Here is a 27,381-nt window from a genome sequence, read left to right as displayed (position 1 = left end):
TAAAAAAATCCATAGATCAAAGAGATTGTTCTAGCAACCAGGCCATGTACTAGGTTTTTAGTTTTAAAAGGAAATGACACCCCATTTAAAAAAAAAACACTGCAATTCTGTAGATTTTAGTAGCACACAATGAGAAATTTGCAATTCCTACAACCATGAAGGTTTCCTTTAAAAAAAGATGCAATCATTACTACAAAAATACATAAGCAGGTTCCTCAACCTTTATAGTTTTCAGGGAAGGGAGACAAGAGTGACAGCTTTTCTGAAAGGCTATTTATTTAAATAAAACCCCGTCAAAAAACCCCACAAGGTTTTGCTTTTTTTTAAAAAAAAAAAAATCTTAATGAAATCAGAAGTGCTTTTTGGAATCACCGTCCATTGCCATAGCCAGGGAAGAGCTGGCTCAGGAGGGTCTGCAGCAGTTCATTCACTTGCATTGTATAGTTTTTGCCAAGATCATAACGGCAGGCTGGGCAGCTGTAGACTTCTGCTCGGAAGGATCGATCTAGGCAGTCCTGGGAAGTAAGAGAGACATCAAAAGGAGATTTTTTAAAAGACCACTAGCATATAAACAGGGACATAAAACCCATCCACTAAAGGTTTTGTCATAGCTATTAAAGTGCATCATTTTTGTTTATTGATTGCCAAAAGCATGAAAGCCAATAGGAGTGTAGTATGTTTCCTTGGGGGAAATATAGCTATGAAAGGGTAGTAATCTCCTTTGCATGAAAAATCTCTGGTTCAATCCCCAGACTACCCAGGTGGGGCTGAGAAAGACACCTGCCTGGAAGCCTGTAGAGCCACTACCACTCAGTATAAGACAAAACAAAAACCATACTTTTGCAAATATTCTTTGATCCTTGCATTAAGAAAACAAATTTCTAATTTAAGATTCTAGACTCTGTGGAGTAAAAATAATAATAATAATGAATGGGTGATCAAAAGATACCAGCTATCTTTACATTGAACAAGAGATCAAAGATTCAACCCTTCCCCCACAGTACCACCGCTTGCTGATTGCAATGAGAAATAGAGCGCTAACCCACATCTAAGATAACATCTTGCTTTAATTATAACTTAAGAATACTTAAATGTTGGTGATAAAATTGCCAGCATTCACACAAACTGCAGCAAACTTAATTCTGGTAAAGGGCAACAAGGAGGGCCCTCTGTCAAGCCAGCTATGCTAATACTTTTATTGTTCTGTAGACTAGGTATATCAAGTTTGTATTAAAAAAACAACAACAGCCTGTGTTGAGGAGTTATTGCTGAAACTTGTCTGTCCTTTATTATAAATACAGTACCAATTAAACCCGCCTGTTTTTGTGAAGGGTGGTGAGAATTCTTCACCACACACAAAGAAAGATTGAATCACCCCCCTGAGATAACAGCTAAAGTCTATACAGAAAAAAGGAGCACCAGGATATTTCAGTCACACCCTATCCAGCCATCATCTCACTCTATTCACCTTAAGAGTTCTACCCTGCAACTATTTGCATCTTCACTAATCCCAGGACTAAAGCAATGACCCAATATTGCCTGAGGGAGGTACTCTTTCACCTTGCTTCAGCTGACAATTAACTTTTTGAACAAAACAGGAGACTGAAGTGAGTCAAGGGATGTTACCAGAGGGCATGGGACCTTATCACAGAGTAACTAGGAACAGAGGAAGATTAGACTACAGATCTCAGTACAGCACCTCCTTTCTGCCCTTAGTCTCTTGCTATTCACAGATTACAGTGACTGGCTACCAAGAGCTAGTGGTCTTACACAATTAGTTTTTTGCTGCTGCTGCTTCTGCTTCCTTTTAACAACCTTCAGGGAAGAGAATCCTAAGAATTTTGCGGTCTTGACTTAAGTAGGACCTTCCCATTTCACATTAAATACTACAGTGGAAGATCGGAGTGGCCTCTTAGAACAGGTTAACAAATATTGCAAGATACACAATTTTTGTACTTTATTCTGCATGCAGCCACCCTGTAGGGCAGGGATGGAAAGCTGTGCAGCTCCAGAGATTAGACTCCAATTCCCATTATTCCTGACCACTAGCCATGTTGATGAGAGTTGCAAGTCCAACAACAGCTGGAGGTGCACTGGTTCCCCATCCCTGTAGAGTTCGGCTCTGCCTACTGATGACACCTTGTTCACTCACACAATATTGCACACCCTAGAACAAGAGTAGGAACGCTTTTGGCCTAGATCTCTATCTGTTCTCAGTCAACACAGGACAACTTTGGTGACCTGTGAGAAGGACAACCCAATTGCCTGACATCTTGATGGTCTCAGATGATTGACGGCCGGGTTTTCTCCCCCATAAAGCCCTTTGCACTGTATTTTTCCAAGCACATGACAGCCAGCAGGGTGCCAGACACTTGGGAACCACAGCGCAAGGGGCTTTGCTCAGAAAACGGCAGAGAAAAGGGCTTGCAATGCTGTTTTCTGCAAGCAATTGGTTATGCGATTGAATAATTGATGAGGAACTTGTTTGTGCAACCTGTTCACTTGCTCCACACCTGACTGGACTCAGACCAGGCGAAATTTGGCCCGCAGGCCTGAGGTTCCCCTCTGTTTCCAGAGCCATTCAGCAGGTTCCAAGTCTTAAAAATGATAGGAAGAGTCAATGTTCTGAAATAGGCACAGCAGTGAAAATCAATGGCAGCTCCTCACCTTGCATACGTTGTGCTGGCACACCGTTGTTATGGGCCGAAACACCACTTCCTGACAGCAAATGCACAGGAAAGTTTCTTCCACTTTGTTGAGGAATTTCTGCCGTGAAAAGGGAGACAGAGGAGTTACAGTAATGCTACTTCTGTTCTCCTATTGCTTAAACATGAAATGGGCCTTTTCTGCAGTGGCTCCCCACTTGTGGAATGATCTCCCCGGGGAGGCTGTAAGCTTCCCAGTTGCATGGTAGAGGCAAAGACTTGGTCCCAGCCTCGCTTATTGCTAGGTTTCTACTTTGAGACAGAGCTTAGGTTTTGTCTTGGGTGGTGCTGCTTTTAATATGGGAAGCCTTTTTTAAAAAGCATTATGCTGCATGTACAGACCAGGGCAATCCCAAGTTAAACAGAATGCCAATAACCATTGCTTCTTAATCCTGTTTTGGGGCAAGCAGTACCCGCCCCACACATACCGGGCCGTCCTTAAGGGCTTCTAGTGCTTCACTCCACAACTTTGCATTGGCTTCGTCATCTTTAATGAGGGCCCTCTGCTTGGGGGTGAGCTTGTAGACTTCAACCTTGGTCTTCTTTGGTGTGCCATCAGGAGAAACAGAGAAGTCCGTCTCATTTCCTGGAAACGAAAATACAGGCTATGCTTTATCTCAGTTTTATTTTCTGCCTGCCCCCCTCCAAAGAAGAAAACTGTAGACAATTGGATAAGGTATACTGTTACCAGAAAAGTTCCCACGGCATACCCCCTTTCTTTTCTCTATACATCTGTTTTGTGGCACCATGTGCCCCACCACATCTCCCAAGGATGCACATAAAATAAGTGCACCCTTATGTCCCCCCAAAGCACCACACCACACATGCTATCCAGAAAATCCACCTGTCCCCCTTCTTTGTTTCCCTGGTTCCTAAAGGAGGCATGTACCCCACCCTTTCCTCATTTAAGCCAGATACTTTAAATCTAGCCTGTTAAAACAAGGGAAGCTTGAATTTCACTATGGAACAACGTGTAATTCTTACTTTTGGAACCTGTTGGTCATGTGTGCGTCTTTGCATTGTGGGAGACCCTACATCCTCCATAACCCCATTGCCTGAGATCATGTAGGGATCATGTAGATCATTGCCTGTCAGGGGAAATGCCTAAGAGGTTTGCCTACCCCCTTTTTGGCTTCAATAAGTGTCAACTGTCTTCAAATATTGCCCAGGTGTGCGACGTTCCTGATTGCCATATCAATCAATCCCTAGGACAGGCATGTCCAAAGTCCGTTTCAGGGGCCTAATCTGGCCCACCGGCAGATTTAATTTGGCCCCTGTGGCAGTATATTTCTTGGGGTAAAATCCTTTTTAAAAAAAGCTCAACTACTTTGGTCGGCCCTCACGCATGTTCACTTCATCAAATATGGCCCTTTGAAAAAGGTTTGGGCACCCCTGCCCTAGGAGAACCTATTTCCAGGGTTAATGCTCTGCATAACCTCTGTTTGGAACTATGTAAATCTTGCTAATCCTCAGAAATTTAACACATCTTGGCTTGCCCAAGCGACTGTGTGATATATTTGTGACACTGAGGTAAGGGGATGTCCTCCTTCTGACGGCCAAAATGCAAACATTTAAAAGATGTGACACACTTTGTTCTTGGTCTCTCATCTCCTTGCAGGGAGGAGGGAGCGTGCTGCAGCAGAAAAATAAAGATCTACCTTGTTTTCAGTGGACCCTGCTTCAGCACAGCTCATTATGCTCTGACCAATAACAAACCTGGGGGACTCTGAGTCTTGTAAAAGAAAGTTAGGCCTCTATAGGCACCCCCCCCCCTATTTTCCAGTATCAATACCTACCAGATTTCCGCTTCCTTTTCCCTTGCCCTGGGGTTTCAAGCTCTTCGGTTTTCTTACTGTTTTCTTTTTCTTTGTTTGCAACAGATTCCAGATACCCTTCAGGATACTGAATTAGGGATGAGAAATGGTTAGCCTGTGCATAGCCCTCAGAGACAACATCCCTTAATCCAACGCTGGCCACTGATCTGGTCTAATCTCACAGGGAAGCTCTTAGGATTCCTTTCTCCTACCATAAGAATGCTGAGTTGCACCATCTAAATCAGGCTTCCTCAACCTCGGCCCTCCAGATGTTTTGGGCCTACAACTCCCATGATCCCTAGCTAGCAGGACCAGTGGTCAGGGATGCTGGGAATTGTAGTCTCAAAACATCTGGAGGGCCGAGGTTGAGGAAGCATGATCTAAATCCATCAACCACAGCACTGCTCTTGCTGCCACCAGTGCCAAAGACTAATAATTGGTGTTACACATAACTGCAGCAATGGGAGGTACAGATGTAAAGCAAAATGTATTGCCATAAAATCCAGAGAGCTAGGCCGCCTACTGGACGGAACTGGTGCAAATGCGTCTTCCCTCAAGATCTAAGCATGTTCCACTGTAACTGTTGAGCTGAAAAGGGGGACAGCTAGTTGTTTTTTTCCTAATAAAAAAGCCGCCACTAATTACTGGGGAATGGTTTTTAGCTTAATGTCTGCATGGCTCTAACACGCTGCTCAAAATCTGAAAGTTTCAGCAGCAGGTATTGAACACAGGACATTCAATGGGAGAGAGAAAAAGTCAAGCACACCTGAACCGGGTGTGCACTCCTGTTCAACTACCAGAGAAAGAAAACAAAGCCAAATAAGTGGCCAGAAGCATAACACAATCCTGAGAGGTTACCTTAACCACCATTTCTCTCGCAGCAGCTGGACTCCTGACCCTTCAAAGGACAATGCTTCTCAACACTCTGCAGCATGACTTACCTGCATTGTCAGCCCAAGTTTCTTCATTCTCTCCTTCCCTTCCCGGGTCCAAGGGGCTGGCTCATCATCATCTCTCCTGAGCAGGTAGCGCCACACTAAGAAGCCAGATTTCCCTGTTTCAGGCCAATATTTAACAACCTATAAAAGGAAATGAGAAGAGAGGTTTAAATGTCACACAATGCTTTCCTAGTGAGCCCACTTTGAATCCGCATTGCCTTACACTTAGGCAAACTTCCTTACCTTATATATGCCGTCATATCTGTTCCCCTCTTTAGGGGCATATTTGCTATGCCTGCCCCCCTTTGCATTCCGCACCACCCTCACTGGCTTTCCGGCTCTCCAGTCCTTAGCCTCTGAGCCTTCTTTATCATTGATTGGAGCACTGCAGTTCAGCGCCAACGCCCTACAAAATAATTTTGAAAAAGAGAAAGTGTTTGTGGCAACCCCGCCCTTAGTTCTTAAAGAGATCAGAGAGGAGGAACCTGTGACCCTCCTTTTAAGTCCCATCAGCACCAGCCAGTCTGGCCAATTGCCAGGGGTGATGCAAACAGGAATCCGGCAACATCTGGAGGATCACAGGTTCCCGAAACCAGTTGTAGATCTTTGGTATGGAGATGAGGGCAGAAGAGGCAAGTAGCTTTTCTTCCCGCATCACAGAATAAGGCATGGTTAAGGACAGAAAAGCCTCACTTGACCAGGCCAAAAATCCATCTGCTCCCCATCTGCTTCCCGCACTGCTCAGCCAGATCCCTCCAGGAAGCCCATAAGCAAATTGAGAAGGAGTCATGCTGCTTTTCAATGTATTTCCAAAACAAAGCAGAGAGAATCAGCTTCTAGAACTGGAAGAAGGTGCTCAATGTATCTTTCCCGTGTAATAATAAACATTATGTTTATTATTACAACCTAGAGAGATGGTCAACAAAGCAAGAATGTTTCAAGAGCCACCACATTAGGCAGGCCAGTAAACATCTATAAAACACCTGCTTCTTTTCTTTTTTTAAACGCTTGCAAAAATAGGAATGCTTTCATAGCTTGCCATTTCCTGAAAACCCCTTGGAAGATAAGCTCTTTTGCCTCACCTGTTCATGTTTGTAAGTTTTTGATCACAAGACTGTTCAGCTGTACGTTTGTTTCCAGAAAGGTCACGACCTCCGCTTCCCGTGTAAGTGAAAGAATTTCCATGATCCTGAAATATATTCAGATGGTTCAATCCAAGACTGGGAAAATCCCAATCACCTGGTCACTCAAGCACCTGAATAAACTGGTGTTGCCACATAAAACACTTAGGTACTTGCCAAACTCCACCAATCTGCGCTTTAAAAAAAACCTGTGGCAACCAAGGAATTTTCCAATATTTTCCCAGCCCTATTTCAAATCACATACATCGCTTAACTCAGATGTTACTATATTATTGTGTCCTCCCAAACTGGTGACATTCAAGAGGATTTTTAATTCCAGTTCTGCCACACTGTGGCTGTGTAGATATATAAAAACACAGCAGCAACCCTGAGCAGCCCTTGGCCTTGCCTCTTACTGTAACCTCTCAAGGACAGCATACTGCTTTTTTGGTGGCGTGGGTGGTAATGATCATATTGTTTTATTGTTAAACACGATGGGTCCTTTAACTGAGTAAGTAAGTCTCCTAGAGACGCTTTGTATTAGGCAACAAATAAACTGAACAACAGCATACAGCAGACTGTAACTACTATAGGATTGATACATGCATTCACCCAGTACTAACATTGTGTCACACATTATATGACAAACAAAAATAGTATTAACCTCACTGGTTCATACCAGTGTAGACAGAGAGCTTACAGGAGTGTTTCTGACATCTGACACTCTTTTCCTCTCTACACCAGTGTTTCCCAACCGGTGTTCCGCGGCACACTACTGTGCCGTGAGACGTTGGCTGGTGTGCCGTGGGAGGGAGGCGGGCGTGAGAGGCGGCGGCGGCGAGGATCCGCGTCGAGCCGGGGGCGGCTCCGCGGTGGTGGCGCCGAGCGGCGGGGCAGCGTGTGCAAAAGGGAGGAGCGCGAGACAGCGGAGGAGGAGGAGGCCGGCATGTCCGGGCAGCAGCAACAACAGCAGCAGCAGCAACTCCCAGCGACGGCTCCTCAAGCCCCGCCGCCGCCCCCTCCTCCGCCCGCTATTGCCGCCACCACCACAACAGCCGCCGCCGCCTCAGTTGCCGCCGTCCCTCAGTCCCTCGCTCTGCTGCCTCCTCCCACCCCCAAAGCTTGGAGGTTCCCCGGCAAGGGGGAGGGAAAAAACTTTCACTTTCGTGCGTCCCTCCCGGCGTGACGCTGCGCGCCGACGTCACGGGGCTGTAATGGTGGTGTGCCGCGAGATTTTTTTTCATTAAACAGGTGTGCCGTTGCCCAAAAAAGGTTGGGAAACACTGCTCTACACAATACGTCATGTTCATACCACAAACAATTCATGTTTTAAAGTGTGAAGAAGTAAGAGCAGCACCCCATTGGAGGAGTCCATCCCTTGATCCAAACTGGGATGGGAGAAAGAGGACAAACCTTTTGCCAAACAGGGTACTTCTTAAGAGCAATTTATCGGGCCTTCTAGAAAAGAGGTGAGAATGATGAGATGAGCTAACTGACACACACAACACTTACTATATCATCTTCGTAGCCGCCTGCCAGGACCAGTGAATAGGCTCCATCATTGCTTCTGCCATGTATACCTGCAACATGGGGCCTGTGGACACCCGACTCGCTTACCTATGGAGAAATGCAAATCCATGAGGTCAAGTACAGACAGTCACATGGAAGCATCCAATTACCAAAAGGATCAATGGGGTGGGGAGATATGGAAACCTTGTAATGGTAATGAACATAAAACACTTCACCCACTACACCACCTACGAGCTATAACTGCCGTGGCCCCATTTGCAGTGAGGGTGCAGTTCCGCAAGAGCTCTTCACGTTACATTTCAGGCAGGTAAGTAAAAATGGGAAAAGCAGTATTCCTCTTCTGAACGAAAAGGGTCAGGGCCACAATAATTAAAAAAATGGCAGTAGCCACTTGCCAGTCCAGAATTTGTAGTTCTTGCAAACAGAGCTAAATGAGTAGCATCCTCTTGCCATCAGATTCAAGGGCCTTCTTGCACATTTGTACCCAGATATAAATAGCAGTTGTCTGTTGTTCCCAGGAACACCCACCCACTCCACAATGGAAAAAGAATGGGGCCAGATACAGCATCTCACCTGGACTCTGAACTTCCACATGGTTCCAACTGGAACTCCAGGGATCGGCCCATAGTGGTTTGATGGGACTATGGTACACTCTCTTGTGCGACCTACACATGCCATGCCCTAGAAAATAAAGAAGTCACAGATCAAAACAGAAATTGCCACAAATTAGCCCACCAATTTATTGTGCTATTGAGCTATTAAGAGGAGGACACATTCATCCATTACGTTCCCCCAAATAAAACCTATGTAACAAAGCAGTCCCATCTAAGGTTAGCACAGAATCATTCCTGCTACCTATAAATGGGTCGTTAAACCTGCCCAATACTGGCCCTCTGCTGTTGAAAGGTAGATGTTTCCACTGCAAGCCACTGTAACTAGCAATCGTTCTCAGGACTTCCTAGGCTAGTTGTCAAGAGACAACTCTGCTTGGACAGACTTGTCACCCCTGTGACTTTTCTCTTTGTAGAACACAAATGACATTCTAGTAGATTAGAGAACATGTGAAATACTTTGAGCTGGCTGAGCCATGTAATTGTGTACAGATCCGTCTTGAGGTTTTTACATGTGTCTGGCCCTGCAGGAGAGCAAGACAAAACAAACCAGGATGGACCGACCTTGCCCCAGTCCCGCTGAGAGGATGAATTTGCAGATGCCATCTTGGCTTTCTTTTTGCTTTCTTTCAGCTTCTCACCAGCCAAAACCACCTCACTTGCATCATTGCGACATTCAGGACAATACCTAGTTATCAAAAAATTAAAAAACAGACGCGTCACTGGGGGGGCCAGGATTGGTTCCTAGGACTATTTTTAATATGCACTATTAGAAGAAGAAAAAAACCTGTTAAAAGCTGCATCCATAATTTCATATACAGATTGGTCAATGTGTGTTAGAGCACAGAGCCAGCAGTAATGCACAGTGAACCTGACAAAACTCTTTCATCCAGTTTTCCTCCTTGTGAAACTGGCAGTTAGAAGTATATGAAGACAGACAAAATGGGCAAAACTAAAAAAGACATACCCAGCTTAATAACTCAAATGCTTTTAGCTGGGCTGCCTACAGTGGTTTTTCACAGCCCTGATAGCTGGCAGTGCCAGTTAACATACAAAGAACATGGTATTCCACTGAGCTACAGCCCTCCTACCCTGAGAGCAAAGTTGAGGTGCAAGGAAAAAAGAGGAGAGCCAGGCTGGAGCCCACATCCAACATGCTATTAAGAACCATGTTCATTACACATCAGATCACCAAGGGTCTTGCGAACACCTTTTAAAAAGGTACACAACAAACTCCTGACTAAGCCAGGAAATAGTTAAAATTAACAGAACACACATGTTGTGTGTAGAAGGTGTCAGAGCTAGACCTCTGGCGTTTCCAAAGCGCAGGATATCACTTTTCATAAAAACAAGCTGAAAGGAGATAGAAGGAAATGTCACAAAAGTATTTGCTGTAATCAAAACAACCCCTTGTCTTTGGGGTATTTAGGAGGACCTTTGCAAACAGGGGCTGTGAAAGCATTGGTCCCGTGATCCAGCACTGGCTAAGAAGCAGTGCTTTGACTCTTAATGGGCTTCATTTGCTTTCAATGGCAATAGGAAACAGCCATGTCTGATTGCTAGATAATATGTCAGCATCTCCAGTACATGCTCAACGATTGTCCAGAGTAAATTAGGCAGAAATGGAAGGAAGGAAGAAATAGGCACCCAAACCTCAACAATGGTTTTAATCAGCCATATGGGGGGGGGGGTGTTTCCAGGGTATTGATCCCACCCCCAAGATTACTTTCAAACCAGAAGGGCCATGTGACCTTAAGGCTCACTGTAAGCATCCACTGCTTTTATAATACTTTATTCTCTGTCTGCTTACGAATCAATTTAAAAAGCTGCCAATATTTGTCTCCTCACTATTTTACTGGCTTACTATATCTGTTCAGTTAATTTTATGTTATGTTTGTTCACCTGTTTCCTTTTATTATGTACTGTTAAAACTTCAATAAACATTATAATTTTCAAAAAGTGTTCATTGCTACTTACCAGTCCTCATCATCAGGTATCCTGTTAAGGGGTGGGTTAAGACAGTAGATGTGGAAGGCCATGTCACACTCATCACACATTAGCTGTTTCTCTGGATCCTGCTTCCCTCCACACACATGGCAGGCACACATCCGGCAGGTTTTGCTAGGGTTGTCTTTGCAGTGCTTACACACAGGTCCACTCTGCCCTGTGGAAAAGGAAACACAACACACACCATACTGATCAGGCCAAGGAGAACAAACCACAAGAAAACTCGCAGAGGGCGGTTATTTGCTAGGATAACTAAATGGGAACTTTATGCCACCCACTGGGGACGGACGACAGCTGGTTTGCTGGAAGATTTCAGAGAATGCTTTATCCTGACCCAGTATGGCATTTTTTCCCCCAGTGACAGCTATCATCTAAGTGCTTAGGAGGGAGAAGTGATACGACTTACTTTTTAGTGGGCTCTCAGCAGTAAGTGGAACAGCACAGCCAGGTTCTTCAATCTTGTAGATTTCATCCACAAGAGTAATTCGGCAATCATTCAAGGTATCTCCAGCATCCCTAGAAGGGAAGCATATAAGAACTGGCTGCACGTCAAGAAGAAGAAGAAGAAGGGGAGGAGGAGATTTTGGTACACACATATGGCATGTTAAGAGAAATGCCTCTCCCATCCCTGAGCTTAGGTCATCAGACAGCACAAAATAAGGATTTGGGGTGTCGCAGAATAAAATTTTCCGTTGGAGGCCTGGCAGATGAGATCTACCACTTACCCAAGAACTATCTTGGCATATAACTCCTTGTATGTTCTGGTTTCTCGTTTTTGCAGGATCTCTGCATCATACCAAAATCCCCTCTCCTTTGGATCATCAGGATTGTAATTCAGCATGACGACATCTCCTATTTCTAGCTCCTCCCACTTCAGAGTCGTCCTGGCACGAGCACGCACGTTTCTGGAGCTCAGCTGAATGACACCATTCTCTGGATAGCTTCATTGGGGGACAGGGGGAGGCAGTAAGAAAACAATCCCACATGGTAAATGCAACCCACCCTACCATAGCAACATAAGTCTTAAAATTATCATCAATCACTTAAACTGTTCAAATTTTTTCAAGCCCTGTACATAGAGTAAAAACTACAAGAAGTCCCTGCTTGCACTGGAAATGTGGAGGCCTAGACAAGATAACAAGAACAAAAAAGGCTTCTCCTGAGGACTTTTTGCCTATTTCTCCGACAACAAAAAATGAAAATAAGGGGGAATACTGGATGTGTGGAGAAATTCTATTAAAAATTATCTCACTTGGAATAAGAGAAATGCTTTTTAAAACAAGATACGCAATACATGAAGATCTGTAGAATTCCAGTAACGGTGAGAAACCCTATAGCCAATGGGCCTCTTTAGGCCTGGCAAGCCTTGGAGGTTGACCTGCCAGGCAGTTTTGGGTAAACCACACTCCTCTTTCCCTGGGCTGATGTCATATACAATGTCAGGTGCAGCAAAGTTTACACTGCAGGTTGAAACCTCAGAGTGCAGCTAAAAGAATATATATTTTCCACCGTAGTCACAGCTTGAACTCCAAAAAAAAGTGTTCCTTGTGAAGCCACAGTTTGTATTCAAGGCAGGCTGCAAAGGAGGAATCAGGAGCACACTTAAGAGTGCCTTACCAATTTGTTCCTTTGAAATTGAGTCACATGACATGACCATGATGTCATGTAACTCTTACCTGTCAACTTACACCTATCTGTCAAAGTGGCTCACAGTGGGTGGGGGAGATCAGGACCTGGCTTGCCTGCTCTATTCTCTCCTTCACCCCTGAACTAGAAAGTGATAATTCCTGTGTGCACTGTAGTATAAACATATGCAGCACTCAGGCTCAAGTTGCATTTCTGCACCTAGCGGGCGCTGCCATCTTCATGAGTAGTATACTGGGACCTCCAGTTTCTTGTGAACTGCCATCTTTTGGTGATCTACTGCAACACAGAGGCTGCCTCATTTTTTATTATAGAAAAGAGTGCAGGGAAAACTAAGAGCAAACCATTTCTAAAAGCAGCCACTTACAGCCAGCAGTAAAGTGACCCATGTTTTGCCAAAGAAAAAGATAGCCTCACATGGCAGCCAAGGAAAGCCCCCCACTTTTCCAAGGGGAAAGGGAGCAGGAAGGAGTGGCAGAGGGCTTGCCTGTTCTGTCCTGCACAGTAAGGCACTCCCAGAGATGGAGAGCAGGCAGGGATCATCATGCAGCTCCACGACTATCACCACCCACCTCTGCAGCTCCAAGTTTAGGAAGGTAGCTGGGGCAATATAGCGTGTTCAGGATAGAAAACAAAGTGTGAATGCCTGGTCACATCTATACCCAAAAGACATTCCCAATGCTTTAGTTGAGATTCCTGCATTGCAGAGGGTTGAACTAGATGACCCTCAGGGACCCTTCAACACTACAATTCTATGATTCTATTATTCTTTGAATGCTAGGCTGAACTCCACCATCAGGTGTTTGCCAAAAAAAAATAGCCTGTTGTTCTAAAGGGACTAGGAAAAAACCAAAACACTCACTCTTCATATTTCACATGATATACAATGTCCTCTTCAGCAATGGCTTCTTGCAGATCAGATTCCTCATCACTCTCACTTGCCTTGTTGGCAGCTTTTTCTTTCTGGGTCACGTTGACAACCTGAGCTTCAAACCAGGCCCCCATGCTTGTATCACGAGCATCCACTAGCTCATTGATCTAAAAACAAAAGCCCAGAGTCCAGCTATTTAGCTGTTTTTAAATAAACTCAATCTTGAAAATTATAGCCATTTCAAAAGGTAAACAGCATTCATTTCTGAAAAGCAATAAAGTCGAAGGGAAATGGGTATTTGGAGTGTTACATCATAGGTGGCCAATCTTCTGGGGGCACATACCAGAAGGAAAGAAGTGGGAAGATCAACAGATGGGCACCTTTATAGTTAAAGACACATTCCAACCAGGCAGAAATATTTTAGAACAGGCTTTCCCAAATTCAGGTCTCTGGCTGTTTTTAGACTATGATTCCCATCACCCCTGGCCACTGGTTCTGCTATCTAGGGAAGATGGGAGTTGTAGTCCAACAACAACTGGAGACCTGAGTTTGGGATACCCCGTTCTAGAATGGCATGGAGCAGCACTGGAGAAAGTCCTGAGGGCTATATAGAGGTCTGAAGAGCCACAATCGGCTCCAAGGCCTGAGGTTCTGCATCCATGGCACACAGAAAGGGCCTCACGACTTTTGTTTCCTTCTCCTGTTCTGTGCAATTGCCTGACCCCTGCCTCAGTAGCCCAGGAGACAAAGAACACATGAAGATGATGGATTCTTCAGAGCTAGCCGACCTGACTGGAAGAGTCCACGACCAGAAGGAGGAGCACCAGGAGGAATGGATGAAATTCAAAGACTACTTAGTTAAATATGTTAAGATAATTTAATTGGAAAAGCTTGCAAATACCAGATAGGCTTAGGATTTAAATATGTAATGTTAGAGATTAAAATGTTTAAAGTTAAAATAGAAAAAAAGAAAGATGTTAAGTGATTAAGTTAATTTTATGAGAAAATTGGTTTTGGAAAACTGTTATAATGATGTACACTGAAATTCAACTAGGGGGATTCAAGGAAGTCACTTAACAATGTCACTAAGATTGGTTTAAATACAGTTGAAATGTATGTTTGTTTGTTTAAAAAAAATTTGGAAAATTAATTTTAAAAATTGGGGGAGAAAAAGAAACAAAGAACACAAAGGAACAACTGTGGATTGTAAAATGCACCAGATACTTTCAGGTTAGACTTGTACCCTATTCTGCTTCATCATTAATCTACGATATTAACCTTGTGCAGCAGTGCAGATGCTGTTAGGTTTTCAGACCAGTCTTTTAATATGGGCAGAAATATTCTTCTGCAAATGCATTTTTTAAAGAAAGCTAAGGAGTATCATATCATGACCTTTCCTTCCCCCTTTATCAAATTAACAAAAAGCTGAGCAACTGCAATAAAAGGATAATATTTCATTTTTCAAAAAGGAAATACTCCAAATGCAAGTGTTCACAGTTGGACTGGTATTCAACTTCATGCATTTGTACTATAGGTACGCCTTCCCTTTCTCTATCCAGAAATGTTGTATAGGTTTTATCCCATTGCAGTTGATAACAGCTCAGTTTCAACGTGTGTCCAATTTGTTGATATTTTGCTTGTTTTTAGATACAGCTATTTATTTAGGAAAGTGTCAAAATACATTTTCTCATTTGTATAAACTGACCAATGAAATTGACCAATGAATTTGTATAAACTGCAAAAAGAAATCAATTCTAACATGTTTGGAGTTGTGTTTTTTTAAGAATTTATAGACATTTTTGTTTTGCTCATTTGATATTAAAATTAAGCCTAAAGCCACCTTACCTTGTAGAATCCAAAGCCTGGGTCCACCAGATTAGTTTGGCTTGCTGTGCTTGGTGGTCCCTCCATTTCCACAGCGCCCTCCCCATTATTGGAGTTTTTATCAGATTCACTTTGGCCTGAACCACACCCAGAGTCCGTGTCTGAAAGTTCAGAATCCTTCTCTTTGTTAGCCAAAGGCAGAAGGGCAGGGCTTTGCCTCACCAGCAGTTGGACTATATCATTCAGGCCAACGCTGTAATCGAAAAGGGAATGACCATCTTCCATCTGTAAAATAAGAGTAGGAAGACCACCAGTCACATATCAACATCCAACAACTTAACACACAACCAACCCAAAAACCATTTGAAGTGGGTCAAAATGCTCCAGCATTTCTGTGAATAGATTAAACAAAGTTAAAGCAAATTGTTGTGCAGTGTTGGCTGTACCAAGCACAAGATGCTAGTCTCCATTCCCTAGTACAACAAAAAGCTTCGAGACCATCAAGTAGTTGAAGAATAGGTTCATCCTACACATAAAATGCTTTTCTATACAACTGTCCTCTGTTCAACTCCCAAGGAATCCATTATACTCAGCAAGCTACCCATACAACTCACACCATATCGTCCTGTTATCACTATCTTCAGAAATATCACAAGTTGCTTCGTTTCTTTTCAACACTGCAAGAAAGCAAAATATTGCTCCATCCTTATTTCAGTTATCATACCATATATATTGAAATATTGCAATGTTTAGCTCAAAGCTTTCCAAACTGTGTGTCATGACATGTTAGTGTGTTGGCTGCAGTGTATAGGTGTGACAGTATATAGGTATGTCGCACTAACGCTTCTTTTGCTCCTCCTGGAAAGGGGTTAGCTTAACCTCCAGTTTGCTAGTAAAACTCAATTACTGTGTCGTGAAATGATGCATGTCTAGAAAGTGTGTCACCAACATAAAAAGTTTTGAAAGCTCTGGTTTAGCTGGTACTATATCGTGATGTTGAAAACCAAATATTGCCCAACCCTAGTCTTTTTTGATGTTGTTGTTTATTTTATTATTTTAAACAAAGTAATAATGATAAATAAATAGAAATAAAACTTTGTCCCCCACCCATTCCATTATAACTATCCAACCTCCTCAAATTTCAGCACCTCTTGCGATGGTCTGACCAATCCCCCTCATCACAGCTTTCATTGTACAGTATCCCATATTATTGCTTGAGTATTTTGCCCCTTCTCATTAATTTCCCATATGTCTAATAATTATTCCCCTATCTTATTTACTGTTTGACTATTATTGAAGATCCTCATATCTAACCATCTTCTGGCTTCCTTATAATCTTTCTTGAGGTCTGTTCTTAACCTGAAACTGTTCTTAACCTGAGGCACCACTTTAGCTAATGGGGCCTCCTGCTGCTGCACGGTTTCTGTTCTCATCCTGAAGCAAAGTTCTTAACCCGAGGTAGTATTTCTGGGTTAGCAGAGTCTGTAACCTGAAGCGTCTGTAATCCAAGGTACCACTGTATAGCATAGGCTCTTGTGGGTTAGAGACGCTTTGTCATATGCAACTGGCCTAAGAAAGTTGCCAAACAGACTAATGCTGTAACTTCTCTGAAAGTTATTGTAAACACTGCAGGTCTTTACATTCTTCCATTTCTTTGTCAATTCAGAACACCTAGTGTGTGCCCCCCCCACAACCAACAAACAAATCAATCTACGGGTTTCATTAACAATTTATGTCTGTATTACTCATTTGGGCACACTAGAAGCTGGGAATAGGAATTAGCCTGCAAAGTTTTCCATTGATTCTGCACCTTACAGTACAGTGGTGCCCCGCAAGACGAATGCCTCGCAAGACGGAAAACTCGCTAGACGAAAGAGTTTTCCGTTTTGGAGGTGCTTCGCAAAACAAATCTCCTATGGGCTTGCGGTCTTACGAGTTCCTGCGGGTTTCTTTCCCTTTTCCTCCCCTTTTTCTAAGCCGCTAAGCCGCTTATCAGCTGATCCAATCAGCAGATAAGCCGCTAATAGCGCTAATCCTCTAATCCGTCAATGGGCTTGCTTCGCAAGACGAAAAAACCGCTAGACGAAGAGAATCACAGAACGGATTCTTTTCGTCTTGCGAGGCACCACTGTACGTATCTTAGGACAAAGATGTCCGCATGCATTTATCAGACAATAATTCCTAAAGAGATACTCTCAACCAAAAGAAATTCAACTAATGCTCTTTGATGAGGACACATTTGTACTTGCGGTGCAAGTTCCTCAGCATGTGGCATACATAACAGCAGGATCTCTAAAGAAAGCCGAAGTAAAAGCAAGAATAAAGCATTCTTTTCTCTTTCTTATTCAATCAAAATGTCATCGTTTAGTGAATATGCATAGCACAACAAACAGTAAACTGAAGTGAAGAGGAATGACTGTAGTGGCATCTTTAGGAAAAGGTTTTTCAACTTGAAAAGCATTCTCAGCGGACTCCCAAGCAAAGGGGAGGGGGAGGCTGAGGGAACACTCCACAAGGTAGGGTGTTTGAAAAAGTATGAGGCTGCCAGCTCTGCAGGCAAGGGGTGACATATCTGGGCTCCTGAGCCCCACAGGGGTGCCACAGAAAGAATATCAGGGGAGCCATGGACTTAAAAAAAGGTTGAAAACCTCTGGGATAGGTCATAGCCATGTTTCTCTTACTGCCCCTGCTCCTGGGTCTCTTAACAGCAGCCTGCAACCAAAGTTTTAGTTGCAAGGAAACTTATCTTCAGCAACATTCTAGGATAAAGCAAAAGTTTTAGCTATGAATGCTCAGCTTTTTAGTTGCAATTTTATTAACGTTGCTAATTTTGTTTTATAGATTATAAATGCCTTATTGATTTGTTAATTGTATAATGACTTTTGCGGTAATTGTGATTTTTAGCTTATTTTTTGTTGCAATTTTGTTAAGTGTTTTACAGATTGTAATTGTTTTATTGATGTTTGTTAATTATTTTATATTATTTATGCTGCATTCGTGATGTTCTATTGTGCTTTGTTATGTTATTGTTATTTATTGTTTGCAAGCCACTTTGAGATTCATTTGAATTAAAAGTGGCATAGAAATATAATCAATCTATATTTGATTAAGTTTCCCAAGCACACACACACACCCTCTGCAACTATAGCAATGTCCCACATGTAATCAATGTGGCACAAAAGGAATAGGGAAGAGGAAAACAATCCTTGGAGCACCTACTGCTTCGCTGGCCAATGACAGGGCCAATTTGATCTCTCTATTGCCATTATGTTCTTCCTGGGAGACACAGTGTACAACCACCCAGGGGCTCCAAGTCACCAGGCTGGTGCCAAGAGGCCACTGTGCCTCCCCTCAGCTATGAAATCTCATGTAACTGGCAGCTGGAACACAGTGCCCTTTCATGCAGGGAGCTCCTCCTCCTTTGGCTGATAGACGGGGCAGGCTCGACTTCCAACTGCTATAGATTAAACCAAAGCAAGTAAACATGAATTTAAAGTTTAACAAACCCTAGAACTCTTGCATTAGTGCACATAAGGGAGCACTGACAAAAAATATGTCACATCTGAACCACACCATAGTCTCATTCCATTTTCTCTTCTGTCCCCATCCCTTTTTATACTGGATTTATGTGAGCCTGCATGCAGGGCTGTCGTATTGTTTAAGATCTGCACAGTGCTTACAAAAGCTTTCGTAAAGTTAATGGCTAGCTTCTAACTAGCATCAAATAAGGACAGACCACTTCCTCCAAACAAAAGATATAGCTCAGGTTCTAACACGCAGCAATCCACCTAACTAGCATTTCTGGAAGCCTAAAGAAAATAATTTTCAGCTTCACCACCTTCAGCAAACCCTCTCTATACTGAAGTGCTTGCCAAGGAACCCCAGTCTATATACCCCTGGATTCCTCTCTTGCTGCAATACTGAGTCAGCTTCCTACCATATGTTCCTAGCCTGAGATTATTCTAGGGCAGGGATAGTGAACGTGTGGCCCTGCAGATGTTGTTGGACTTCCAGTTCCCATCAGTCCTAGCCAGCACAGCCAGTGGTCGGGGATTATTTGCGCTGCAGCCCTCCAGATGGTGCCAGACTTCATATTTCCCATCCCATTTATGGGGTGTATAGTTCATTCCCCCATCACTACCTACATGAACCAAGAATGCATCCTTGAATGAAATACTCCCCTATGCTGTGCATTTCAGAAAAGCAACAGTGGTGTCTAGCTGTCCTTTGGGGAAGCTTATCCACAATTAGTGGCCTGTGCACTGAGGAGCCTGGGATCCCTGGAACAAATCACCGGTTTAAGGGAAATTATTCACCCCTTCAAATGCTATGAGAATGTTATGATGTATTAAAGAGGGTATGTAAAATACCAAATCAAACAGACAAAACTCCAACAGACCACATTTTCAACAGTTTTAAACAATCTCAATCTCAGACCTTGACAGTTCTTCAAGGTCTTGCAAACACATACACACTCAGAGATATAATCTAATCACCAAATGGCACCTTAAACCTAGGCTATGGTAGCAACAACAGAATGTGGAGACGCTGATTCCCCTCCGATGGGATTTTTATTTTTATTATTCATTCTATTTCTATCCCGCTTTATAGTTTAAAGAACAAAACTCAAAGCACTTTACAACAAATTAAGACATCAAATAAAACAATCCAGAATAAAACTAATACAAGCTTCAAGAATAATATTTCAGATCTTTCTCTACGTAACATTTTGCTTCCCCCAGTCGCCAGTTGCAGAACACGGCTGGCTAATTTCAAAAGACAGTAACATTAAGAAAGCACTCGCTCACCTTCTCATTCTGAACGCATCCCTGAATTATTTTTTCATTTCAATACTGCAAAATCACAAAAATATACTGATATGGTGCACAATATCTCAAATTACAACTAAAACCATCAAAAAATGAAATTAAAGCAAAATACAATAAAGAATCACAAATACAGAATGGGTCATGTAACAAGAAAGAGTAAATGTTCTTCTATGGTGGCTTGCTGAAATAACCAAGTCTTCAGTTGGTGTCCAAAACTCATTATAGACAATGCCAGCTTGATTTCATTAGGTAAAGAGCTTCGTAACTGCAGTGTGCCGTCACACTAAGTGCACAATTTCATGCAGAGGACAGTTTGACACTGCTAGAAATGTCTCAATGACAGATCACCAAGTTCAGAAAGATACAACAGGATAAGGAATAAGGTGATCTTATAAAGTACACTGGCCCCGGGTTATTTAGGGTTATGAAGTAAGTAAAACCTTGAATATAGGTTGCCACTGTACTGGCACACAAAGCAGCTCTCAACAGAGGTATTATGTCGTCATTAGCCAACAGCTGGGGTGCAATACAATACACCAACCTCTAGAATAAGCCCCACATAGACCGCATTACTATCCACAACATTACAGTGGATCCACAACATTACAGTCTATTCACAACATTACAGTGCTTGAGCCACTGTAACCAACCTATCCCAGTCAGATGTGAAGCTGGCAAAAGGTACTCCTAGCCACTAAGGCATCCTAAGCCTCAAGTGACACATCTACATCCCAAGTACCCACAAAATGTGTACAGTATTACTCCTGAGTGTGTGCAACCCCACCCAGAACAGGCAACTAGTGCATCTCCCAGACATGGGAAGCATGCATCCACAGTGCTTCTGTTTTGCCAAGATTTAAACTTAGGTATTACCCCTCATCTGACCTAGCACTGCCTTTCAGGCATCAGTCCAGAACTAGCACAATATTATAAAGAGCAGAACAGGATATCATCAACACCCTGGTGACCCTCCGCCCTAAAACTGCTAATGAACCCAAAGCTCCTAATAAAATTGCTGAGCTAACAATCAAAATCCAAAAGAGAAGATCTTTTTAACATTTCGAGCAGAACACAAGCTTTTCAAGTTCACAGAACACACCATCAAGCAGAATGGAAGAGCAGCTAAATGCAAATATATTTACCTAACAAAAGATAATTACTTTATATATCACTCTGAATCTCATTTACAAGGACTGAAGCAACAACAATCTTTCTAAAATGCCAACCTAACATCAATACACTGATTTCAACAGAACACTAGAGGGAACAAGTACATTGAGATACCTCAGGACTAAGACGGAGAGATCACTGAAAGAGCATGTGTCAGTACAAAGTATTGTTTAAACAAAGTCGCTAGATGGCAGTGCAAGTCAGGGTTGTTGTTGTTTTCCTTTTTAACAAAGTTAGCAATAAACAGCTCAAAAGTTCTCAATCAATTCATGCAACTCTCTCCAAAGAGGCTACTAGCCGGGACTCATTCTCAGTCTAAGCACATTTGTAAAGTTAACAATCTAGCTACAAATTTCAATCCTTGGTTGCCCGTTAACATCAATGACCAAGCATGCTACCAACAGCAGGATGAAAACCTGCATTAGTTCTACCCTTCAGGCACAACAGCTCCAGCAGCACTCAATGCATGCATGCTATGTTAAGATGCGTATCTGCCAGCTTCTTACATAACCCCTCCAGTAGATGTGCTTGCTTCACAAAGCAATGTGCTTCATCAGAACCCTAGCATTCATTGCAACAATACTTTATTAGTGGAAAACTCAAGCTGAAAAGCCCTTGTATCAAAAGTGGTGGAGCAAACCCATAGCTTCCTTTTTAAAGCCAATCTTTGTTTCTTTCAACCGAGACTTGAAAAATGCATTTCCTTCTTCTGCACCACACATAAAGATTTGGGCCCAATCAGCACTATAAATTTAAAGCAGTATTGTCCCACTTTAAAGAGTCACGGTATTTTCCGAAGAACCCTTGGGAAATGTAGTTTGTTACAGGCACTGAGAGCTGCTCAGAGACTCCCTATTCCCCTCACAGAGCTGCAGTGCTCAGAGTTCATTGTTAAATGACTGAGAATTGGGAATAGGGGTGTCCTAACAACTCTCAGCATTCTTAACTAGCTGAAGTTTCCAAGATTCTTTGGGGGAACCACAGCTGTTTAAAGTGGGATAATACTGCTTTAAACGTATAGAGTAGGTGGGGCCTGGATGGCAGTGAGGCTGCACAAGATGGCAGATGGGAGAGGGAAGAACAATGGGAGACGGGTACCTGTTTGCCCCTGTAGAAGAGCCTTTGCCTATCAGGTGCCACCCTAAACACTTCATGTATCCTCTGCCGGAGCTCTTCCACCTTGGTGAGCTTGGAAAGGGAGTCCACTCGGTGCGTCTCTTTCCCATCCATGCTGCGCACTTGAATCCACATTGTGGCTGTACCTTTGTCAAGGGACAAGCAAAGGACAAGATTACAAACACAAGGAGGGGAAATGGGGCAAAGCAGGAATAAGAAATGCTACCCCCTCCAGTCACTCCACAAATTATTAACAGCATTTTTCTTCCCTCTACACTGCATGCATACGGTTATTATTTCATAATATATACATGCCCAAACCAATTTATTTGCCCATCAACTGTTTTAAAAACTGTGATAACTCTCTAAATGTTGTACTAATACAAGGTTATAAAGTGGGAGGGAGAAAAAGAAAATATTTTTTAAATGGAAAAAGTTACACAGGACAATTCTACCACCAGAAATTCAGCAGGCAAATTGTTCTCTCATAACTTTTCCTATTTTTACTGTAATTAAAGAGGACCACCCACACTGGCCCCCCTCTAAATACCATACTGATAAGAACTAAAGATGAAACTGGCCAAAGGCCTTCTAGCTCTTACAAAGGCCAACAAGGTACCCACATGAGTACTGCTGTGCTCAGGTCCTGGGGTACCCGGTTGGCCACTGTGAGAACAGTATGCCGGACTGGCCTGATCCAGCAGGCTTCCTCTCATGTTCTCAAGCCCACAACCAGGAGCTGCATTATACTGAACCGGACCATGAAGAACCTAGCTACTGGGTCAGGCCAAAAGAACCTATCTGGCCCAACATCCCAGTGTGAAATTTGCCTGGCATGTGTTTTACACCTTCCTGCCCCCTTAATATTGTGCTCCTCAGAAACATCCCCCCTTCGCTTTCCCAGACCCCAGCAACACTTCCAGTCTCTCCCCATGAGCCCCCCCCCTGCACACACATACATATATACTGTACTAGGCACATCCCCTCATATGCAAACCCAATTACTACCAGCGCCCCCGACCCCCTGGGGGAAAATACAATTCTTTCCAAGCCGCCACCGCCACCACCACCCCAATCCCACTGCCTGCTAAAGTACGGGATTTTTTTATTTAACGCTTTTTATTGATTGCTTTTTAACTCAAGGCTTCCAAAGCAGTGAACGGCAGTGGTACCTTGGGTTAAGAACTTAATTCGTTCCGGAGGTCCGTTCTTAACCAGAAACTGTTCTTAACCTGAAGCACCACTTTAGCTAACGGGGCCTCCTGCTGCCGCCACTGCGCCGCCGGAGCACGATTTCTGTTCTCATCCTGAAGCAAAGTTCTTAACCTGAAGCACTATTTCTGGGTTAGTGAAGTCTGTAACCTGAAATGTATGTAACCTGAAGCGTCTGTAACCTGAGGTACCACTGTGTATGTATGCGTGTGTGTGTGTGTGTGTATATATATATATATATACTCTGTTCCAGTAACAAGAAGCCGAAAGCACCAGCCTGAAGATGACGAGTGAGACCTCGTCGAAACGTCGCCCAGACACCCCGACTCTTACACGGGAAGACACCCGAAGACACCAAAACCTGCATTCCTGTACCCGTGAAAATCTACGAAAGCATATATACACACACATATATATATATATATACACACACATACACATATATACATATATATATATATGTGTGTATATATATATACACACACACACACACACACACACATATATATATATACACACACACACATATATGTGCATTAACAAATATAACAAATAAAACACATAATAAAAGTATTGTTAACTATTAATTCTCCCACCCCTTTCCCACCCCTAGCGCAGCACAGACGCCCCCGTGGGAAAGTACCGCTTTCCCAACACCCCTCCTATGGATTCTGCCCCATGAGCCCCCTCAGAAGTAGGCCATCCACTTTGAGCCCCCCACCACCACCACCAACCCCCCCGCCTCTCCCAGATTTGCCCCCTCCACCCCCCCACCCCTGTCGTTCGCCAGGAATAAGCAACACCCCATTGCCACCAGGCCGCCTTAAACCCCCACAGCCCCCCCCGCCACCAAAACAAACCACTCGCCTGCTGCCACCCCCTTTGTCTCGCTATTTCGTGCGCCCCCCCCAAAAAAGCGCCCCCAACCCCAAAAGCGCCCCCCCGAAAGACACCCCCCTCCCCGCAATTAATGAGCCCTATGCCCTCCTTCATTAAAAAGAGCCCCAGCCCCACAATTACGCACCCCCGGCGACAAAAATCCCCTCAGAGCCGGTCTTCCGCAGCGCGACCTCTCAGCCAAACTTGAGCTTCTTTCGCTCCCGCATTTTTTTTCTCCCCGCCCCCTTCCCCAACCGCCCCGCCTCCTGCTCCGGCTTTTCCCCCCTCTCTCTCTCCACCTCCACCACCCATTGGCTGAGTCCCCGGATAGCGGCGGACCGCATTGGCCGCCGCTTAAGGCGCCGCCCCTATCCCCGCCCACCCCCACCCAAAGCAAGTTCGCCTGCGCCACGCTTCCACTGCGCGAAGTGCGTCTCTCGTTTCCCTTCTCCCTCGCGCCACAAAAATTGAAAAAAAACCGCCCCCGGCGCGAGGGTTGGACGGGAATTTGAGAGGCTCTCTCGCGATATTATGTAAAAGAGCAGACAGAGGGCGAGACGGAGCTTCTGAGTTCATTTAAAGGGGCAGGCGGTAAAATAAATATTCATCATCATCAACAACCACCTTAATTTTAAAAAGCTATTGAGATTATGGAGGGACTTTCTGTAGTAGCACCACGGAAACTGAAATAATTTCAGTTGCCACTCTAAACTCAATTGCATAAATCCCATTTCAGAAATAAATGGCATTTCCTTTGCCTTTATGCTATTTAACTTCGCTTTAATACATAAAAAATGTACCCACACACACACAAGAATAACGGAAAATAAACTACCTAGGCTGACTTAGCTCTGTTAATTTCAGTGGGTCTATTGCAAAGAGAATTTACCTGGATGCAAGTCACCCAAAATGAAAAACTGGATACTTATTTATCATTATCAATCAATTCATTAAAATGATGCGTCTTCTGGACACGCCTAAAGACAAAAGGCAGTTAAGGCTGCAACTCTGTGATGGCTTATTTGGAAGTAAGACAGATAGTTCCCTTAAGTTTAAAATGAGCATGCAGTTTCATTAAGTCCAGCAGGTTTCTTTATTTTTAAAGGTTTTTTTTTATTAACAATTCTCCCCAAATAAAGTAAAATTACAACTACAGAAGATGCAAATTGAATTAAGCCCAGAAAGTTCCAACTGACAAATGCCACCATCTCAGGATTGTTGATTGCATTAACACTTGTAGTTGGGACAAAGGAAAATGAATAGAATAGATCTTAGTTCTTAATTCAGCTTTTTGCTCCTTTAATGCAGTAAGCCAGAAATTCGCAGAACAAAGACCAAGGCCACATTCACGCCATGGGCTTAAGGCACTATGAGGCTGCTTTGAACAATCATGAGTTGTTAGGAAACCCCCTCTTCCTCTCCCAGAGATCTCTGGGGGGAAAGATCAATTGTTAAACCACTCAGGGAATGGCATAACACCCACAAACCCTAGCTTAGTAGCAGAGCACTTTCAATGCAATCAGAACTTCTCAGGTTTGAGCCTTAGAGTCTCCAGGAAAGGCTGGAGGAGGGGGAGAAGAAAGTAAACCACCTTTGAGCTTCTTTGAGATAAAGGTGGAATAGGAAGGAGGGAAAGACAGGTTTCTGGGTTTGAGGCATGGATGTCCAGGTACCAAGACGGAGCCTGACGTCGCCACCATCTGGAGGTCCATGCCTTGGGAATCCTTGCATCCTGACTGTTTTCACACATCCTGTAGAATTCTGTCCATTATATTTCATCTGCACAATCATAATGAATTTTAGGAACCAAAAAGTCGTATAGAAAAAATACTACTTTTGAGCCGTCTAATTCCCCAAATGGCAACTAGACATTCCGTTTTGGCGACTGTAATCCTGGTTTAAGGAGCCATTTGGCGCCTAGCGTAGACGTATGTATATGAGAGTTTCTAACACTGGTTTTAGTGTGTTGTCAATCACTTTGAAGTTTTTTTCCTTTAAAATATTAAGTGTTATAGAAATTAAATGAATAACAATAATAATTATAATAACCACCCTACCAGGGGAATAGCAGCTAGATATTCCGTTGCAGCAATCATAGGTAAAGGGATCCCTGACTATTAGGTCTAGTCGTGACCGACTCTGGGGTTGCGACGCTGATCTCGCTTTATTGGCCGATCATAACCCAGGTTTAAAGTGCAATTTGGCAATTAGCATATATATCCGAGTTTCTCACACTGTCTAACCACTATGCCACGCTGTTGGCACTACAACTCCCATCTTCCACAGCCAGATTGGCCAATAGTTGGGGATGGTGGGAGTTGTAGTCCAACATCATCTGGCGACCCAAGATTGAAAAGCACTGGATTAAAAGATCCAATGGAGAGATAAACCAATAATGTCCTCATTAATTTGGGTTTACCTAACCTAAACAATGGGACGCGGGTGGCGCTGTGGGTAAAAGCCTCAGCGCCTAGGGCTTGCCGATCGAAAGGTCGGCGGTTCGAATCCCCGCGGCGGGGTGCGCTCCCGCTGCTCGGTCCCAGCGCCTGCCAACCTAGCAGTTCGAAAGCACCCCCGGGTGCAAGTAGATAAATAGGTACCGCTTACCAGCGGGAAGGTAAACGGCGTTCCGTGTGCTGCGCTGGCTCGCCAGATGCAGCTTTGTCACGCTGGCCACGTGACCCGGAAGTGTCTCCGGACAGCACTGGCCCCCGGCCTCTTGAGTGAGATGGGCGCACAAACCCCAGAGTCTGTCAAGACTGGCCCGCTCGGGCAGGGGTACCTTTACCTTTACCTTTACCCTAAACAAAGGGATGGGGGTGGCGCTGTGGTCTAAACCACTGAGCCTCTTGGGTTTGCCGATCGGAAGGTTGGAGGTTCGAATCCCCGCGACGGGGTGAGCTCCCATTGCTCAGTCCCTGCTCCTGCCAACATAGCAGTTCAAAAGCACGTCAAAGTGCAATTAGATAAATAGGTACCACTCGGGTGGGAAGGTAAACTGTGTCCGTGCACTGCTCTGGTTCGCCAGAAGCGGCTTCATCATACTGGCCACATGACCCGGAAAAACTGTCTGCGGACAAATGCCGACTCCCTTGGCCAGTAAAGCGAGA

General features: G+C 43.8%; 2 protein-coding genes across 4 annotated transcripts in view; one reads left to right on the top strand and one right to left on the bottom strand.

Annotated features, from left to right (window-relative positions):
- Nucleotides 1-27,381, top strand: part of LOC309522824 (perilipin-3-like) — a 187,360-nt gene that overhangs the window by 104,757 nt on the left and 55,222 nt on the right. The window lies entirely within an intron of this gene.
- UHRF1 (ubiquitin like with PHD and ring finger domains 1) overlaps nt 92-27,381 on the bottom strand; it is a 32,154-nt gene continuing 4,864 nt past the window's right edge. The window contains exons 1-17 of one of the 3 annotated variants that reach the window (XM_082206329.1): nt 24,660-24,723; nt 22,163-22,326; nt 15,087-15,350; nt 13,233-13,408; nt 11,452-11,667; nt 11,133-11,242; nt 10,697-10,883; nt 9,284-9,407; nt 8,682-8,789; nt 8,091-8,195; nt 6,540-6,646; nt 5,701-5,863; nt 5,461-5,598; nt 4,502-4,607; nt 3,134-3,291; nt 2,668-2,766; nt 92-515 (exon numbers count right to left, since the gene is read on the bottom strand). In XM_082206329.1, the coding sequence (XP_082062455.1) occupies nt 369-515; nt 2,668-2,766; nt 3,134-3,291; nt 4,502-4,607; nt 5,461-5,598; nt 5,701-5,863; nt 6,540-6,646; nt 8,091-8,195; nt 8,682-8,789; nt 9,284-9,407; nt 10,697-10,883; nt 11,133-11,242; nt 11,452-11,667; nt 13,233-13,408; nt 15,087-15,350; nt 22,163-22,315 (2,361 nt within the window). In that variant the 5' untranslated portion in view covers nt 22,316-22,326; nt 24,660-24,723 and the 3' untranslated portion in view covers nt 92-368. Of the gene's footprint in view, nt 516-2,667; nt 2,767-3,133; nt 3,292-4,501; nt 4,608-5,460; nt 5,599-5,700; nt 5,864-6,539; nt 6,647-8,090; nt 8,196-8,681; nt 8,790-9,283; nt 9,408-10,696; nt 10,884-11,132; nt 11,243-11,451; nt 11,668-13,232; nt 13,409-15,086; nt 15,351-22,162; nt 22,327-24,412; nt 24,499-24,659; nt 24,724-27,381 lie in introns of those variants that run through there. The other 2 variants (XM_082206330.1, XM_082206328.1) reach the window with 2 other exon arrangements.

Source organism: Podarcis vaucheri (assembly GCF_965113315.1).
Source record: "Podarcis vaucheri genome assembly, chromosome: 18".
In the NCBI taxonomy this organism is placed as follows: Eukaryota; Metazoa; Chordata; class Lepidosauria; order Squamata; family Lacertidae; genus Podarcis; species Podarcis vaucheri.
The sequence above is the reverse complement of the archived record's forward strand: the minus strand, read 5'-3'. Positions and strand labels throughout refer to the sequence as shown.